This window comes from Bacillus rossius, chromosome 1 (assembly GCF_032445375.1).
Source record: "Bacillus rossius redtenbacheri isolate Brsri chromosome 1, Brsri_v3, whole genome shotgun sequence".
Lineage (NCBI taxonomy): Eukaryota > Metazoa > Arthropoda > Insecta > Phasmatodea > Bacillidae > Bacillus > Bacillus rossius.
This window is the reverse complement of record NC_086330.1, coordinates 30,959,894-30,979,258: the sequence shown is the minus strand read 5'-3', so window position 1 is coordinate 30,979,258 and position 19,365 is coordinate 30,959,894. Positions and strand designations below refer to the sequence as shown.

The 19,365-nt window shown below is 37.4% G+C and overlaps 2 protein-coding genes across 3 annotated transcripts in view; both read right to left on the bottom strand.

Moving 5' to 3' along the window:
* Positions 1-19,365, bottom strand: part of LOC134533795 (dual 3',5'-cyclic-AMP and -GMP phosphodiesterase 11A-like) — a 159,863-nt gene that overhangs the window by 125,626 nt on the left and 14,872 nt on the right. Inside the window, exon 1 of one of the 2 annotated variants that reach the window (XM_063371460.1) lies at positions 1,704-1,793. The exons of the other annotated variant lie outside the window; for it this stretch is intronic. The gene's annotated coding sequence lies outside the window, so the exon portion shown is untranslated. Of the gene's footprint in view, positions 1-1,703; positions 1,794-19,365 lie in introns of those variants that run through there. 2 annotated transcript variants of the gene reach the window in all.
* LOC134533786 (uncharacterized) lies at positions 8,399-16,174 on the bottom strand. The gene is made up of 2 exons (XM_063371446.1): positions 16,154-16,174; positions 8,399-9,679 (listed from the first exon to the last, which is right to left on the bottom strand). The coding sequence occupies exons 1-2, from the start codon at positions 16,163-16,165 to the stop codon at positions 9,122-9,124; spliced, it is 570 nt and encodes a 189-aa protein (XP_063227516.1). The 5' UTR covers positions 16,166-16,174; the 3' UTR covers positions 8,399-9,121.

The following is a 19,365-nucleotide window of genomic DNA, read 5'->3' as shown; positions in this document are numbered from 1 at the left end:
CTAATCTTAGACAGTTTTAAAATAGTGTGGTATTTTTCTGAAGCTTTAATCACCACGTGTGTGTCCATATAGGCGAGGACCTAAAACAATCGGCTAAATTTTTTTTTTAAGAACAAGTGGCATAATGTTAAGGGGCCCGCCTACCTGGTCACACAGACGGTGTGCAGAGCTTCAGGAAAAACAACGCGATTTCAAAACTACTCAAGATATCCGAGTGGGGTGTGTTTACGAAAAGCATTTAAAAGTTCGCTGAGGCCCGAAAAGTACTTTTAATTTTGGATCATGTTTTGAAACTGAATTCTAGAAGAGTTAAAATGGCTGAAACGCATGTTTTCGGAGTAATTTTTAGGTGTAAAACAAGTGGTACAGATTCTTGAAAGCACTTAAGGGGCTTGCATTACACCTTTATCTTCATTTCCCCGTAAAAAAAAATACGGTCACCGCACAAATTTCACAGTTATCAATTGACGACGAGAAGACTGCGCACCAGTTCAGAGACTTGCGCTTAGAGGCTATACCGCGCTAGAAGCACCAGCGAGCGTCGCGCTTATCATCCCGCCTCACTAACACACATACACCCCTGACGAGGCGGGCCCCTTAAGGGCCCCGCATACCTGGGCACATATACGATGTGAAGAGCTTCAGAAAAACCTACGTGATTTGAAAACTGATCAAGATATATGAATGGTGTGTGTTCACGAAAAGCATTTAAGAATATGTTAAGGTCGGAAATGGCAGTATTTTTCCCGTAATTCGTTTTTTAACCAAGTTACTCATAAGTAGAGACATGCAAAATTCGCGGATTCATTTCGCGATAGGCTAGCATCAAAACAACTATACCTTCGTACCGCTTCTGCGATTGGCCCACATTTTATCCGAGGAACTGTGAGCCAATGGGAAACTCTAAACCAAGAAAGTGCCGAATTACGGACAGCCTAGTTGAGACGTCTCACGCGTCAGTAGCCAATGAACAGGTGTCATTTCCGCGAGTATTTAAAGGGCTGTGGAGTCTATCCTAAAGGTCAATGAATCCGCGAATTTTGCAGGTCTCTACTCATAAGGTTTGAAATTACAGTTTATCTTAATTTCTGCTCTGTGGCGTTCGCCTTTCACACGCCGCCAGTAGGAAGAAGCGCGGATAGACCAGCGAGGAGGTGGAGTGGTAGGACCGACGTTATAGAGGACTTGGTTCGACCCTCAGTACGACCATCCTGAAATCGGTTTCCTACGGTTTGCTTAAATCACTCTTAGCGTTTTCTGGGGTACTCTTCAATAGACCATGGGCCTGTATCGTGTTTAACCGTCCTTTTTGACGAGACGTTAATACCAAACTTAAAAAAATTGGTTGTCTGTAAAGTCGGTTTACGGACGATAGTTTAACGTGACAACGTCATAACAAAACATTGATGAAATGATTGCATACTTTATGAATAAAATTGAATCATTTTTATTTTAATAATAAAAGAAAAAATACTTGAAATTATACTAGTAATCAGTTTTTAAAATGCAAGAATAATTAACCTTTATTGCCGAAATTGTTGTTGTAATAGCAATGAAAACCACATTAACTTTTCACTTCACTTTATAAACAGTCGAGTGGAAGAGAGATAGATACGGTGCAAGCGTACAATGAACGTAACGGAACAATGTGCCGGTGTTCATCGATTTATTAGACGCTGTCACGTCAAAAAAAATTAACTAACCTTCCCCTTGTCCCGGCTCCGCTGTTCCGGAAGTTAAGAGAGAGAGAGGCGTTCACCGGTCGGCAGAGAGACGCCGTACCACTGTCTCCCACGCGGATGTCGCCGACTGACTGGCTTTGCGACGCCCTCCCACCGGGGCACGCGCGTCTCTTGCACGCCCCACCCCTCCGCCGCCACGCTCATGCGCCGCGCGCGTCGTCGCCGGATACCCGTACCGGAGTCTTCGCACGCGTGCCGGCTCGCGTGCCGTAGTTATCGCCAGCTCCGAGCAAACTGGAGTTCTCGCGCGCGCACCGGAGTTTCGGTCCGTGCACGCCGGCTAAAGCTCGGTTCGACAATACATCTGCGTAGGCCGCCTGTCCGGACTGTCGAATGACGTACAGGGGCAACCGGGTTTTAACGCCCTTTTTACAAACCACTCAAGATGTTTAAAGGCGCCCGATTACGAATTAGCATTTCCTATGGTAGTTTTGTTTCATGGTTTCGTTTTAAACACGTGTTTTTTTTTTAAACAAAGTAACGTCAAGGTAATAAAGGAAACCAATAGGTTTTAGGCGTAGCGCGTTATATCAAAGCTGGACGTTAACTTCTTTCCGGCTGTGGCTGATTCAGATATGATGTGCTATGTATGAACATAAAAAGTAATACGCGAAAGTTTGGCAAATAATAACTTTCCTTCAAGTAAACGTACGGTTACATTATTGGAGATGAATGTAATAGGTCTCGCTTGGATGCACATGCGCTGATGTGTCTCGCGTAAACGTCTAATGATTTATATTTGTTTTGAACCTGGCCTAGCACGGGTGTTTTTAAGGACGAAAAATTCGTTACACAGTATTTTAAGTGTGATATGTCAATATCCCGCCTTAGAAATGATGTGGCCGCCGCTTGAAGTCCCATAGACGCGGAGGCTGCGAGCCAGTAGAGGCGAAGAAGCGTGCGATGCGCGGGCCGGTGTCGTCCTTACCGCCCTGCCTGGCACGGTGACCGCCTCCCGGAGATCGATAGCCGTCGCGCGAGATGACGCACGTCACGTCTTCTCTCTCCTCCGGGCGTCTTCTAGTGTTCCCTGCCTCCCGCCACCCGCCGCGGCGGCTGGGTACCCCGACCGCGTTCACCGTTAAAGGTTGTCCAGTTTGTAACTTATTTATTTATCTTCGCGTATTAACTCTCTCCTCGTCCGCTTTGTACCTGAAGCCATCACGTGTATAGTCAGCTAGGAACAGATAAGAGAGAGAGTTATAACTAGAGACCGGAAAAATTCGCGAATTCATTTCGCGATAGGCTAAAATACAAATAGTTATACCTCAGTGCTGCCTCTGCTATTGGCTCACAACTCACCTGGATGACTCTGGGCCAATGAGAAACACCCGACCAAATCATTATAATGAATCACGTTGGGACGTCTCACAAGACAGCAGCCAATGAGTGGGTGGCATTTGACCGAATGTACGTAGAACTACGGAGTTCATCCTAGAGGTCATTGAACCCGCGAATTTTTCCTGTCCCTAGTTATAACATTTGAGGATTCAACCTCTTTCATGGGACAGAAGGGTCCATAGTGCCATAAAATAATTTAAAAAAAAAAACAAGAACAAAGAGAGAACATTATCTACATGTATAAAAACATTTAAAATGAGTTTGCAAGTATCAGAAACAATTTTTTTTTTTTTCAAATTTGGAAATTGGGCATCTGCCACTCTCCCCTCTAGCCTTGTAGACGCCATTGAAAGTCACTTTAAGTCTCGATATAATACGCCATGTTACATTTTTCATTTTCTTGTCATTACTAGGTATTTAAAAAAAGGTCTATTTCTGGGATTTTAATTCCATGCTTCGTTTGAATTTGTTGTTCTGTCACCAATGTCATTAACAGATATTCACTAAGTGTAATATCATGAGTGTAAAAAGTCGTACAAGTTTTCGTAGCTGTTATCACTCACGCGAATATTTACACTCATTACATAACACTTAGTGGATATCTGTTGTAAATATTGGTGACAGAACAATAAATGTAAAAAAATTATCGAGTTTTAATTTTTTATAAAAAGTTAAATTAATTAATTAAAAATCAACGTGGTGTGTGAGACCGAAGAAAATCAAACAAAGTTCAAATCGTCTGAACAATAATCTTAAAAACTAAATTTTTAAAACAGTTTTTTTTTGTCATGTATTGTATTATAATTGTTTAAGGAATATATAACATTTAAAACTACAAGTCTTAAAGAGAACTACACGAAGACCACACATGCCACCACAGACCGGAAAGACCGACATATACGGCGAACTTTCCGGTCTGCATTGCACGTCTTGCGTCTTGCGCGCTGCGCAGTTACAAGTACGGCTGTTTTGCGACTGTTTGCTTTTCGCGTTTATACTTGTTGTTCCCGGATAGCCGCGAGCAAACAGATCCAAAGTCGCCCGCGCTCGTTCTGCTCGCTGATGTTTTCCTTTCGCTTCGGCAAAGAGAGAGAAGGAGAGACAGAGAGAGAGAGAGAGAACATCCGCCTGCAGGTTTGCCGAGACAACGTTGTGCGAAAACACCATCACCATTTATTGCAAACGAACGTCCATAAAAAATTCCGCGCAGACCCACTGAATTTGCTCACAAATGTCAATACCTGGTTTAAAGATAGTTTTGATGGTTTGCCGACCTCCATGCGGTAGCTAGATGCAAGCCAGCGTTCGATCCAAAGGGCTAAAAAATATATATGTTAGTTTCAAACAAACCGTCGATTAAATTCGATATTTTGAATGGTCCTTGGAATGAGGAAATTTGATTTAAAATGTTTTCTTGGACATACACCATTGCTGGTTACACTTTATGTCATAAGAAACCTCAATGCAACCTTTTTTTTTATGTTACGAAGCCTTCGGTGTTCGTCCGTGCTGTTGTAGTGGTGTCCAGAATACTTATATGTTTAGGGGTCGTTCATAAATTACGTAAGGACTATTTTGGCTGTTTTCACCCCCCTCCCCTCCTTTATCAATATGTTAGGACTCACAAGATTTCTCGGACCTCCCTCACCCTTCGTACGTAAGATTTTACCTTGTTTTTCCCTAAAAAGCGTTAAATATTTAAATACCATTAGAAAAGGGTTAGTTACACTTAACATTTTTTTACTAAACATAATCATTTTTTAGATTAATCATTTAGTCCTTGAAAAATAGGTGTTATAATTAAAGGTAAGATTTGATGCGTTCTGGTGCTTCTTGGGGTATTGATACTTGAACTCTTACGTTAGCAACATTTTTTTTTCCGTGCAGGCTAATTTTACTCGTAGTAAAAATATTAAGTTAGAATGGTTTTTATCCTCCCTTCCCCATGAGGTAACGTCTGTTGAGATTTTTTTTAATACCCCCCTACCCATCGTGACCTTTACGTAATTAATGAACGGCCCCTTAATCACATCGCTGGATTCACTTGTGCGTCTGTGTGTTGTCGATGTGTTTGATGTCCACATTACCTGTTGAGTATCATCGTTGGGTCCATCTGATTGTCGCTGTTTTGTTCAAGTTCAATATTTTTTTTGTTTACTGTAAACTGTTCCATCGTTGCCAGCCCACTGAGTTCGTTTGTACTGGAATACAAATTTTCTGTCATTCCTTCCACGGAATTCTATAAGCGGCCTATGCATTAAACTTATGGATTGTTTTCGGTGTGTTTGCATATCCATGTTTTTTTTTGTCCGTTATTGAGTTTTCTTATGATGTGTTTTGTTACCAGCAATAGCGTATGGCGAAAACAAAACATTTTAAATCATAAAATAAAAGTGGCACTGTCATTCACCATCCATGCATGCACCAGTATGATCCGTGTTCGATTTACAGCGGTTTCAGATCCGTAATTTCGCATGTAGGAAAAAATGACGGATGTTTCTGTTAGTCGATGAGTTTTCTCGGAGTAAGTACTCCTGTTTTCTCCTCCCTCTCCCAATGCATTTCATCAATTGTCCCATCAACATATCTTTTCATAATCGTCTGTAATGACGTTGAGTCCCAATGTTGTCAAGAATTTTTTTTTTTCTGTGGACTAAATTTAAGAGGAAAAAAATGTTTTTAGTTTTTTAATTTTATTTTAAGTGTTTACTTGCTTCGGTTTGATCACGTGATTTGCGTCAACGTCAACATGCGCGACTGCGGTGAAGGCCAGGGAAGCGGTTGTGCCTGAAGAGTCGATTAGCTAGCCAAACACGTGACGGACGCACGACGAAAGGCGTTCAAAGAGTCAACATTTGTCCAACTAACCCCCACTACCACTCCCTCCCCATCGCCCCCCCCCCCCCCTTCACCCTTTTGTCCTCGGAACACACATTTCGCCGATTTTCATCCTCGAACTGAGCGGCCAAACTCGCGGGAAGTTCAAACATATGTTCGAACCCTCCTATCCACCCTTCCCCCTCCTGGAGTATGCCCTCCTGTAGGTCCCGTCAACGAACGACGCCTCCGCAAACATTTGCCGTCACTTCAGGCCGCGTCCGAGCTCTGGGAGCCCACCATCGAACTCGTGGCGGTAAATTTTTAAGGCCAATTGTCTGTCCTGTTTCAGGTCTTTATTTTACACTTACGTTCATGAGTTAGTGGCCAGCGAACTTGTAGACTTTTAGACTGGCATATACCTCGCAAAATGAATCCAGTATTCACTACTTAATTTTTGCATTACTTTCTGAAATGTTTACAATTTCAAAGTTTTTTTTGTGACGTACATATAAAAAAGAAAAATAATTATAATTTACCCAAATGTAAAAGGACTTTGAAATATTGAAAAATTTCGAAGCCTAATAAAATTTTTAAAAAAAAATCTGAAAGAAATAAAAAAATGCCATGAAGTAAACAGTAGCATTGCCTTTAGACAAAAAATGATTTAGTTTTGTAGTCCATTTAATAATCGTTAATTGTACGTCTCAAAAAATACAAATTCATAATTGGCAGCTAAAGGTAGGAAAAAGTATGCAATATATAATCGTTGTTTTTTTTTAATCGAGCCTATATACAAGTTTACATGTTTTACGATTTTTAAGGCAAATATAAATTTAATTAACTGGAATGAAATGCACCCTCTTAACGTTCCGCAATAAACATTCGCTCTCATGGCCAGAGGGGTTCAGAAATCTCCTAGACTGTATAACCTGCATGCTAAATTTGATGGTGCTGTGTTTTATAGAATACTTTGTCTACTGTAAATTGGCTGCTCTCCCATTTATCAAAACAATTTAGCCCTGTATTACCTTAATGCAGGTTGGATTTTGGTTCATTTTTAGTTTTTTATTGGTTTAGACAACTTTAGATCGTGTTAAAACAAACTGCGGCTTAGTACAAGAAATACGGAATTACATTCCGGGAGTCTAACAACGGGTAGAGCCACGATTACATACAAAAAAATATGTACTTTTACAAAAGATTTATTTGGATACCAGTTGCCGAATAGTTTGCAATACTGCAAGAAAGATTTTTTAACTTTGTACAACACATGGCTATGGTTAGTTTTACATATTAAATAATAAGTTTTTCAAGCTAATACCAAGTATTTCTTACGAAAATTGGCGCATATTTTTATATATTAACTGACGTGCCTTTCCAATACATTTTTTTAACCACGAAAACGATAATCGAATATTCAACCATTTGACTTTATTTTTTGTTATTATGCTTATTGATGTGCGCATCCAATACTGTGAAGCTATTTAGGAAACGTTTTACAAATAACTTTAACTACTGTAGGTACTGGGACAATATAAATGCCTGGGTAAGATTTCGAACACACATTATTATTGCGAACACTGTTTTGAAGTGTTACATTTGTTTTCGTGTAAACGTTCACATTTACAAATTTGTATTTGTAATTTTATATGAATATTTCTGTTCCATTTACAAAAAAAAATTCAGTGTATTTTGCGGATTGATTTCCCTACAGGCTGGACTTAAATTACCTATACTCAATCTAGCCTTCTTTTGGGAGCTCATTGGTTGATAAACAGGCTAGTTACACTTGATTGGGTAATTTTCGTAGCTTTTTTTGAGGGTCTTCAAGAGCGTGTCAAGAGCACTGTAGACTAATCACCAACGTGAAGCAAATGTGTGTGTGCGCTTCATATGTAGTAGTTATGTGTTTTTGGAGCAGACTAGGCAAAGTGATTCTTCAACAGTTTTCTACTACCCTCTGCTGAGTTTAGATCAAAGAAAAGCATAGTTACTAAGCATGATTTAGAAGATGATACTTTCCACAAGCGAAGAAACACATATCGAACCCTTGACCTTTGACTCGCCATTCAGATTTCCTGATCACTAGCTCAGTCAAACACAGGGAGAGAAACATTTCCTTTTAAATTTTTCAATAACTGCTTTTCTTCTTAAATCATAATGTTCCCCTCGAAATAAATATTACTTACATGGCATTTTATGAAACACACATGCTAATATTGGGCTGTCTAAAGGAACTGAAATGTCTTCATAAAGTGAAACACTTCGGTAGCGATCTTATTTCACGTAAAATGCAAATGTATTACAGCAACAATAACATGTTATTGCAGTTTTTTTTTAATATTTTTCATGAGGTTTATTTTTAAATGTTTGTTTTTGAAATATACTGTGTGTGAGAACAGGTCAGGAAAATTATTGAAATTTAACTTACATCTTTTAGTTTATTTTAGAACATATAAATCACGTGAGAAGGTATAATAAATATGTAATGACGTCATATTATAATGTTAGTTTAATAACAAATTATATGGTATCACAATTACATATTAACAACAAAAACACAGTGTGTTTCACAGTTTAACGTACCAACACAAGTTGGCTTAAAACACATGAGTTATCAAAACATGGATACACGTGTAAACGAATAGTCTCATTGTTTATAATAAATAAATATTATACATTTACCACTTTTGTTCCTTTGCACAAAGTTATATTACAAAGTTTTGGCGATGAAGTGAAAAATCACCTTGATTCACTTTTTCTGTGCAGAACATCTCTCACGTCAGCCCGTCTTCGAAGGGGTGCCTTAATTATATCACCGATATTGTGACGTACGGTCTATCATTTAGTTCGACGCCGCGACGGGAGCTGGAGGTTCGGCCCGCGAGCAGGCGGCAGAGGCTGCGCTAGCAGAGCAGCGGCCGCGGGTAGAGGCCGCAGCAGAAGCCGGGAGGCGGCGCGCAGAGTCTGGGGCAGCACGGGGGCGGCAGGAAAGGCCGGAGGAACAGAGGCGGCGGGAGGAACGTCCTGGGCCAGCAGACCGCGGGGCGGCAGAGGCTGCGCTAGCAGAGCACCGGCCGCGGGTAGAGGCCGCAGCAGAAGCCAGGAGGCGGCGCGCAGAGTCTGGGGCAGCACGGGGGCGGCAGGAAAGGCCGGAGGAACAGAGGCGGCGGGAGGAACGTCCTGGGCCAGCAGACCGCGGGGCGGCAGAGGCTGCGCTAGCAGAGCACGGGCCGCGGGTAGAGGCCGCAGCAGAAGCCAGGAGGCGGCGCGCAGAGTCTGGGGCAGCACGGGGGCGGCAGGAAGGGCCGGAGGAACAGAGGCGGTGGCAGGAACGTCCTGGGCCAGAAGAGCGCGGGGCGGCAGGGGAAGTGCGGCCAGGGGCGGACCGGGCTCGGCGGTAGGTACCACGGCGCGACGGGCAGGAAGCTCCTCCGGGGCAGCTGCTGAAGACCGCCGACGGACACCGACACCTGCTGCTGCTGCTGCTGCTGCGGCGGCGGCGGGAGGCACGCCACCGGCACCTGCCGCGTCTCCACGCCGCCCCCGCTCCACTCCTCCGAGCTGCCGCCGCCGCCGCTCTCGGCGTCCGCCTGCAGCGCGCACTTGAGGGTGCACACGGCGTCCGTGTCGGGCTGCAGGCAGGCGCAGGACAGCTGGTCGTCGCGCGGGCTCCTCTGGGTCTCGCCGCCGCCGCCGCCGGGGGCGGGGTCCGCCTCCGGGTCGCCGGCGGCCGCGGCCAGAGCCGCCGCCGCGGCCAGGGCGAGCAGGAGAACCTGCGCACACGCCCCTTCTTCAGTCTCGCCCTGTATCGTCTTAGGTTGTTATTTACACGTTAGAGCGCAGCACTGTCGCCCGCTGTCATTCCCCGCACCTCCCACCATTCATTCACTGCAGCTCAAGGTCGTTAAAAGGGAGGGGGAATGGGGTGTTTGAAGAGTTTGACACTCGTCCGCTAGGGACCACCACAAGTCGAGGCCCTAGAGATGGTGGCGATTGCGGCGGTGAATTAACCAACTACCTCAAACCGTATTAGAAATTTTAACCTGGGCTGGCGACTTCTATGCAGTATATATATTCATATTCAAAGGTCTCGGCCCGTGCTGGCTGCCGGCTCGCTGACGGACCACCGGCTACAGGCGAGCACGAGCGAGGGAAGGCACGGCATCTCGCCTCCGGGCTTTAAACACTCGTCTCGGTGTTTTCGAATGTTCCTAAACTACACTGTACATTGCATTTTATGTAACCCACATGCTAAGATTGGGCTGTCTAAATGAACTGAAATGTCTTCATAAAATGAAACACTTCGGTAGCGATCTTATTTCACTTAAAATGCAAATGTATCACAGCAGCAATCAAATGTTATTGCAGTTTTTTTTTAAATATTTTTCATAAGGTTTATTTTAAAGTGTTTTTTTTAATATACTGTGTGTGAGAACAGGTGTGGAAAATTATTGAAATTTAACTAACAAATTTTTTAACTTTTTAAAAACTTTTTTAAACTATTTTTTCAATTTTTTACTTTTGTACATGGAACTGGAAAAAATCACGTAATTTTATAGACAAATGTAAAGAAAGAAACTATGTATCGCTACAAAAAAAAAATAACAGAAAGTTCCCATGACCACTGGGTTCGGATTCTTGCCCAAGCGTTTATGTTTTGTATTGTACCTGTTCCTTCATGATTTGTAAACCGTTTCCTGAATAGTTTTTCATTATTAACTGCGCACATTAATGAGCATGATAAAAATTAAGGTCAATTGTTTAAGTATTTGATTAAAAAAACTATGATTGTATTAAACGTAAATCAATATAAACGCGACTATATATATTATTGTTTCCAAATACGTATTTCATACATGAAAAAATAACTATAGCAATGTGATGTAAAAATTTAGAGTAATTTTCTTTTAGCGTTACAAAATATTTCTTAGAAACTGGTTTCCAAATGAATCTTTTGTTAAAGTACAAGAAACATTTTCTGTGTAGTAATGTAACTTATTAACCTATATGTTGGGTAAAATATTTTTCCACGAATACGTAGTTCCTTCCTGTATTTATTTCGGGAAAATTTAGAAACATAGGAGCATGTCATGTGCAAATGTATAGTTTAATAACTTCCATTGAATCCATAGGAACCTTCCTAAAAGTTTTAAAATTGTATAGTTGATCAGAAGAAATGCGTTCCGTGCTTTGCATGGCCTAAAACGTCTGAAAAAACTGCTGCCGACCTGTGCTTGACATATTTAGTTCCGTACCTGATTTCTGATCACTGTATTCAAAGTTTCTTGCGATTTATCCGAGAAACAGTTCAAAAGGTTACAACACATTCATGACATGTGCATCCGTTCTATTTATTATTTAAAGAGTCGTAAACATATATTCCTATATTGCCATGGGTTTATCTTGGCTAAAACTCAAAATGCAGCAGTTCCATTGCATTTTACAGCTTCAGAAAATATGACACATACCCTTCCTATCTTGCCGAAATGTGTCAATTCCTTGGTTCTAAGAGAAATTTTTCTTTGCTCATCCTACAGCACAACGTAAAAACATTTTCTGTGGCTACATGAACTACCCGAGTCAATTAGGCTTCAAAATTCCCTTTATAAATTTAAGAAAACATAATTCAATTTACTTACCAATTAAACAGTGGTAACAAAGATATTTGTAGTGTGTGGATCTGTGTAAATTCCTATTAGAAAATGTGTTAGTAGTTTTAGGACTGTTAAGGCCTCAATTAGTTTTATAAAAGGTTATATTATAAAACATGTTTTACTGAAGTTTCAATTGTAAAATTATGTAAATTTTAAAAATTTGTTTATGTATCTTGCCTCTAATAATGTCAGTTTATTTAATTACTTAATTTAGTTTCAAAGTCTACTTCAAACATCTTTGAAACATCTTATACGTTTGTAAATTTTATATTTTTTATACATGCTAGCAATTTTTATTTAGTTTGTATTGTATTTGTAAGTTTGTTTTAATTTTTTTCAGTAATTGACTTTATTTATATTAACTTCGTTGTGTAAGTTTTGTTTTATTATCAATTTACACGAATTCTTAAAACATATAGTGTTAAGTGGAAAACAAGCCCTATCTCACTACATCAAATATGTAAAGAAAATAAAAATAACAATAAATCAACCCAGGAAAATTGTGGAATGGGTCTTACTGTAGCTCATAGCTGATTCTCACTTGACTTCACTGACAAGAGTCGAGCATGTTCGACTATATTGACTTTGTTCTCAATGAGACGCAAAAGATGAATACAAATAAACAAGTACACAAACGCAAAACAAACAAACACAAAAAAAGATATATTTAAGGACTGCAATAAATTTTAAAAACAGTTGTCTAGATCCACATGAATCTCAATTATGTCCCTGATATTATCAGATTAAGTTTGGCATTTTCAGGGATTTTTTTTTTTTCGCGCTTAGTAATTCGTTGCTAAAATGCGTGAAATTTTCTTTACACGAACTTTAAGCTCAACTCCAGGCCAAATTATGGTGCAGTTATTAGTTGAAAAACATTATCAGGAGAACGTTGGGATAAACTTCAGGGGTGAAAGTTTGTAAGTTAAATATAACGTAAAAATTATAACTAAAATAATTACTTTTTAGTTTGCTTGGAGTGAAAAAAACATAGGCTTGGCTTGCTATGACTTTACGCTGTACACAGAATATATATAGCACGTGTAAGTTAGAGTAAAATAAAAGAACGACCTTGGTGTGTTAGTTTCAAAAACAATCGTATCGGTTGTTTAGCTCTAAATCTCACGTACTGAAAATAAATGCAAATACTTTTCAAGGTTCCAAACTAGCTTTGTTCGTGTTATTTTGTGATGTTGCCTTGCAGACCAATGGCTTGCTTGTTCTTACAACAAAGTAACACTTCTGTATCGCTGATTCATGATTAAAATGTTTTGATGGTTAGTTTACTCTTAGATGCACCATTATTCTACACAGCTGGGTAAGGCGTTTACAGTTGTTGGTGTAATTTCTTCCTCTTTCGTAACACATATGTTCTATCATTACCGAACATAAACAGTTGTTTTCTAAGATAAGTAATAGAAAACTATGTTAGTATCAACTGAGAAAATTTACTTATTTTACCACGCTTTTATTAGCTTGACCTATAATTATGAATGAATGGACTAGGTAATAAAATCTTTTCATTCGTTTTTTTTTACGCTATATTTCTAAGTATGATTGCTTGGATGCCCCCTTAGAGCCGAAATGTTTTAAAATTTTACAATATTGATATTTTGATTGTACCACTACACAGTATCTTTTTTTAAGTAAAATTTCACGTAGAATGTCCATAATCGTTGTTTGAAATATGAGTTCAGATGCGGCATTAATTTTACATTCCTTAATTTTTTTAACTAAGCCGTTTGAATGATACATTTGGTATAGAACTATAAATAATTTTTCTTTTAATGTTTACATATGGGCCTTAAGCACAAGCTCAGTAGCACTAGCCATTCTTTAATACTTCAAACACTGTTGAGGTTGGTTGAAGGTTTTTCAGCAGTTTAAATAAACGAATCGCTGTAGTAGTATCCGCAAAATAATGTTATTTAAAAAACTTTGACATCCTATAATTAAATGCTGGACTATATTCGTGGAATTTTCGTAATATTCTTAAATTCAGACCTTATAACTTTGCGCTACCTTTACGACAGGCTTGCATTTCATCTGAAAGGTTAACGAGACACCCTTCACCTTAGAACTGTTGAATCACTAGCAAACCAGTTGATAACGAGTCACAAGTTAGCAGCCAAGAAACAGCCGCATTTTGCCGGAGTATTATCTAGCGGTCAAAGAAATCTTTAATTTATCTGGTGTCTACCTGTAATGTAGGCACTTGTCTCAATCGTCGTGAAAATTCACGTATAAACTTGTTACGTTCTATAATACAGTGAGTAATAAGAATACTTAACTTGTTTCTGAAAACAAATCGCTAATATTTCTAAAGTGTTCTCGCATTAGTAATTTGACATATAATCGTTATATGTAGCAGACATAGTGTGTACCTATATTTAACTCTGTTATTAAGTGGGAACAATATTTAAGCTACCATTTTGTATTTAAAACAATAAGAAACATATTCGTACCCAAATCAGAGTGTACATTTCTATATAATACTTAAATTTTGTTTCCAGCATTCAAGATTTAAAAGTTCCTTACCGCTTACTTTCCTTATAAATTTTTTTTTTACGAACGATAATTTTATATCACACTACATACTGCATAAATATATGTTTCAAGGTGTAATTTAAAGGGTGTTTATTAATTTGTTTATTTACAAGCGCACAGTTCGGCCAAAAGCCGGTTTTCAACACATAGTCTACGCGTATTTCACTAACATTTAACTTTGTCAGTCGTAATAATTGATTTTACAAATAAAATTGAAAACAAAAAAAAACTATGATTACATTACTAAGATTAACCTAGATTTAATGTACATTGAACTTCTGAAGTAATATGATCAATAACAATTTTTATTTGAACCTATTTTTTTAAGTCACTCCAAGAGCAATAAAGTATATTAAAATGTGAGAACCTTGGTCCAACCAGTTAATTAAGTAATTAATCAGACCTGGCGTACATTTGACATCAAAGCTGAAGAGACACATGACGCAGTCTGTCAGTGAATGAAATAATTGGATATTGACCCCGCTAGGAATGGAACCCGGAAACGCTATAAATTTTATAATTATGTTTTATTTTTTATTTTTTAACGTTAGGTGGGAAGTTTTTATTACAATGTGTGTTTTAAATTTTTGAAATTTCAAAATTTCTGAAATTTAGTATGAATTTTTTTAATGCAATGGTTATTTTCAAAGTACTGCTAATTACTTAATATGTGTTAAAGTAGTGTACTAGTAATCAATATAAATTATTTAAGTGTTTATTGGAAACATATTGAAATGGTTAATTGTCCATTGTCAATATTGAAATCGATACATTAAAAATGTTGGAAAAACAAAACTATTTTTTGTTTAGCAAAAACGTTTGAAAATGAAATTTTAATTTGTAGTATTTGAGATTAATTACATACGTTTATAATCATCAAAGTACTTGACAAACACAAACGCGTTACTCGGTTTTTGATTCCAGAAACCAGTGCTGCTCTAAAAGGCAAGGGGCAGAACTAATACCTATTGTTTTATTTTTATTTTGGTCTGCATATTTATTTTTACTTAAATACAAATTATGTTGTTAAACTATTCTTCCCTCAAACGTTTTATGACATTTATTGACATTTTATTTATTGTATATATTATTTGTATTTAACATTGTATTCTTTGTATTTGAAATTATTATTTGACGTTGTGTGACAACGTATGACAGTATTTGAGACGATGAATATTGTGGGATTTCAAGGCTGATCTCTGAACTTATTTAATGTCACGTCTTGCAACTGCAACCTTCTTAGCACGAAAGCCCTTCCCGAAAAGTCTTGCTGGAGCCGCCCCTGCGAGGTAACCTTTCACATTGAGGAGCGATATCATAACTTAGAAACACACAACTTGAAAACACAAAGATAGAATTTTTTTTACGTTATTCCTGTTCAAAGTTGTTTGTTTCTAAGTAATGGTAGTTATAAGTAGCCTGTTTCTAAGTTATTATGTTTCTAAGTAATGTTGTTGAGCGTTGTGTGTTTCGAAGTTATGCCTGTTCTAAGTTGTGTGTTTCTAGGTTGTGATAGATCTAAGTTGTGTGTTTCTAAGTCATGTATTTCGGTGCTGTGTGTTTCTAAGTTATTATAGATATAATTAGTGTATTTATAAGTTATGTGGTTCAGAGTTGTGTGTTTGTTCTAAGCTACATGTATCTATGTTATGCATTTTCTAAGTTATGATATTTTTAAATTGTGTTTTTTTTTCTAAAATTATGAAGTTACTAAGTTATGATAGTTCTAAATTCAATGTTTCTAGGTTACTATAGTCATAAGGTACGTGTTTCTAAGTTAAGATAGTTCTAAGTTACGTATTATCTTTGAAAGATTTGTGCAATGGGAGTGCATGACTTGATGTAGGCTTTTGGACATACGCCATTGCTGAAGCAATGGCGTATGTCCAAAAGACTACACCAAGTCAAAGTTGCGTGTTTCTAAGTTACGATAGTTCTAGGTTGTGTGTGGATCGCTCGCACAGAAAGCTGGCGCGCACACAACTGCACCACACGTCTGCTCACACACACACACACACACACACACACTCATGCGTAATCCCTTACCTTGGCGGCCATGCCTGCGTCGTGGCGGGAGTCGAGTAGCGTGCGTGCGCTGGTCGCCGGCGGCTTTTATAGCTCCTGGCCGCCGATCGCAGGGCGCCTAGCCGCGGCGTCTCGGCGCACGTGGGCTCGGGGAAGTTCTAGGGAGGGGACGAGGAAGGGGCTCGCGAAACGTCAACCCGTCACGTCTGGGAGACGTGGCTGCAGCACAACATCGCCGGTCAACAAATTAACCTCGCCGCTTCCTCCACCCACCCCTTCCCCTTCCGGCAAAACCTTCCGCGCCCCGCGGGATCGGTTGATCACGCCCGCCCGCCGCCGCGAACACAAACACGGCGGTGCTCCGGCTCTTCCTGCCGCCGCCAGACGCGACCGATCGAGTCCATAGAGTAGAGGTCGCGCGTAGAGCCAACGTGCTGGGGGAATAGAGTGCTTCTGGCGGAAGAGAAGCCGAACGTATCCGTACAGTGACTGGGAAATTTTCTCTTTCCAATGTCACATAAAAAATTAAATTTATATATTAATTTATGTTATTTAAATCTTAATTTGATTAAATTTTTTATCAATAATAACATATATTTTATAAACACACAATATTAATTAATTATATCATACATACAAAATTCGTATTATGTGTAATAATTATTACATCTGTTTTAGCTAATAAGTATTTATTATAGTTTTAACAATATATATTTTAATTTATTTATTACATTAAAATCTTATTATATAATAAATTAAGGTTTTATAAAGTAAAATGTAAAAAACTGACAAAAAATTTGCCCTTTACGATATGGCATTCATGATATCTACATAAATCTAGCCAGACGACGACTGGAAAATTTTGCTCATTCATAATGACGGTCATAACATCCATTCAACTGTTTTCCAGTTCAAGATAGTATAATTATCTCCTTCCAATTGGGGTGAAATGATATCTTGATATTCGTAGACTGGCAACGACATAAAAATAAAATGGTGCGTGTATTTTACGCGCGTTAGAAGTTAAACTTATTTGTCATCATAAAAAAGAGACCTACTTTAATTTTGCATGCAAATAAATAATAGAAATAAAATAATAAAAAGACTGTAGTGTTATTATAAATATGGTTGATAAAGTATAAATTCAGTCATATTAAAAATTTTCAAATAAATTTTCAGAATTCAATAACAATATAAACACGGGTACCTACATAATTAATTATTTAATTTAGTTAAATAATCGATTTTAATTTGAATTTCAAATAAATAAAAATAAATATGCTAAATGATTGTTCTATTTTATTAAATACAATTAATTAAAATTTATAATGTAAATAAATTATACATGCGGGTACATAACCTCACTTATATCAATCCACTTGAAAATATTCTTTAAACAGTGTATAAACACAATTTTTATCACAAATATTTACAGTAAATAAATGTTTTAATGATATGGACCAGTATTCAGTATCAATCACTAAAGTATAGGATTTAAAAGCACACGTATAATTTTTATTTGTGTGTGCCCTTTTTTAATATTGTCAATTTTGGTTGCAAGGAGCGCAAGCATCGTAAAAATTCATTCACGTGATTTTTTTTATAACACGCCTAAATAAGTATATAACCTAACCTCAATTATATAATAGTTTAAAATACACTTGAAAATGTTTTAAACATAATTTATTTCACTAATATTTACAATAACTAAACGTTTTTAATAATATGTATCTACCACTATTAAATCACCAAAGTATTAGGTTTAAAAGAACATATAAAATTTTTATTTATATGAGGACTTTTTTTTTCATCTTGAGAAAAATTCGTTGCATGTTGCGTTGAAGTTGAAGAGTTTTAGAAAAAAAATACTGTATACGAAAGCTCTCGATTCATGTTCGGATTGAATTGGGCTTTTTAAGTTTACCAGAACTTTGAAATAAACTCTTATATTAGTGGCAGAAAAACATTTTTAAACAAGTAACGATATTTATATAAGAGAGTTAATTTAAAAATATGATCAAAAACGTAAAATAATAATTTATGATACCGCAATCTTAACCTCCATAATGAGTATATATTTTAATATTTATATGTATAGTAAATTGATTGTTCGATTTCTTGTAGATTTGCTACAGAAAAAAGCCGTTGCCCAAAAAATATATAAAAAACATTTAAGTGGCCGCCACAAAATATTTTTGTCAATATTTACCCTACTAATTACCTTACGTTAACAACAACATGATGCTGTTGTTTCTGCATAGTGTCTAATAATTTGATAGGGAAAAGGTTTTTTTTTTTGTTCAAATACTACAATGGTTTCATCCAGACAGAAAAATTATTTTGCTGTAACAAAAAAAATTGTTATATTCCATATCGACAAAAAAAAATCTATGGCGGTCACAAATCTGCTTTTTTTTAGTTTATTTATCTGTTAGAGCTGCTCAGATAGAATACTGACCGCGAAATTTTATTTCTCGGGAAAATATCCCGTTTGTTTATTACTAAGGATGTTTGCTTTTCATTGAATTTTCTTGAAGTGTAAACACGACGCTCTATTCAAACAAAATTAAATCTTTGTATGTAGGCGAAAAACCACAGAGCTGTTTACAGTAGGAACTTTTGTATTTACAATGTCTTCACATTCCCTACACCGTTGAACGCTCGACCGAATTACCGTTTTTTTTTTTGCTTTTATAATACCATTTGAAAAATTTGTATTCACAGTTGAAAAAATTAAAAACTTACGGTCAAAAATCCGTAAGTACAGAACTCGTTTACTCATTCCTTCAGCATTCCTGGATAACAATTTGAATTTAGAAACTTACTGCCGCTTTACAGCCTAAATAGAACGTAACAATAATTCAAGCATCAAAAAATGTAGCCATAAATTATGATGAAATTTCAATTTAAAGCAATAACATATAATGGTTTTTAAATCAATAATAAATAAATTAAAAATATATATTATATTTACTTAAACTAATAAAGTCAAACAAATACATAAATTTAAATCGGAACACGTTCAGGTTTTATTTCAAATAAAAGTTTTAAAAAATTGGAAAACAAAATATGTAAATTCCCTGCAAATGTTACCAAATAGACTTCTGTTGGAATTAAAATAAATCATCAAAAGTTCTCATGATATTTAAATGAATCAGAGAAACATTATTTCCGAATTCGAATTGTTGATTAAAATTTATTTCAAAATTTTGACACTGCCGCATTATAAGTTG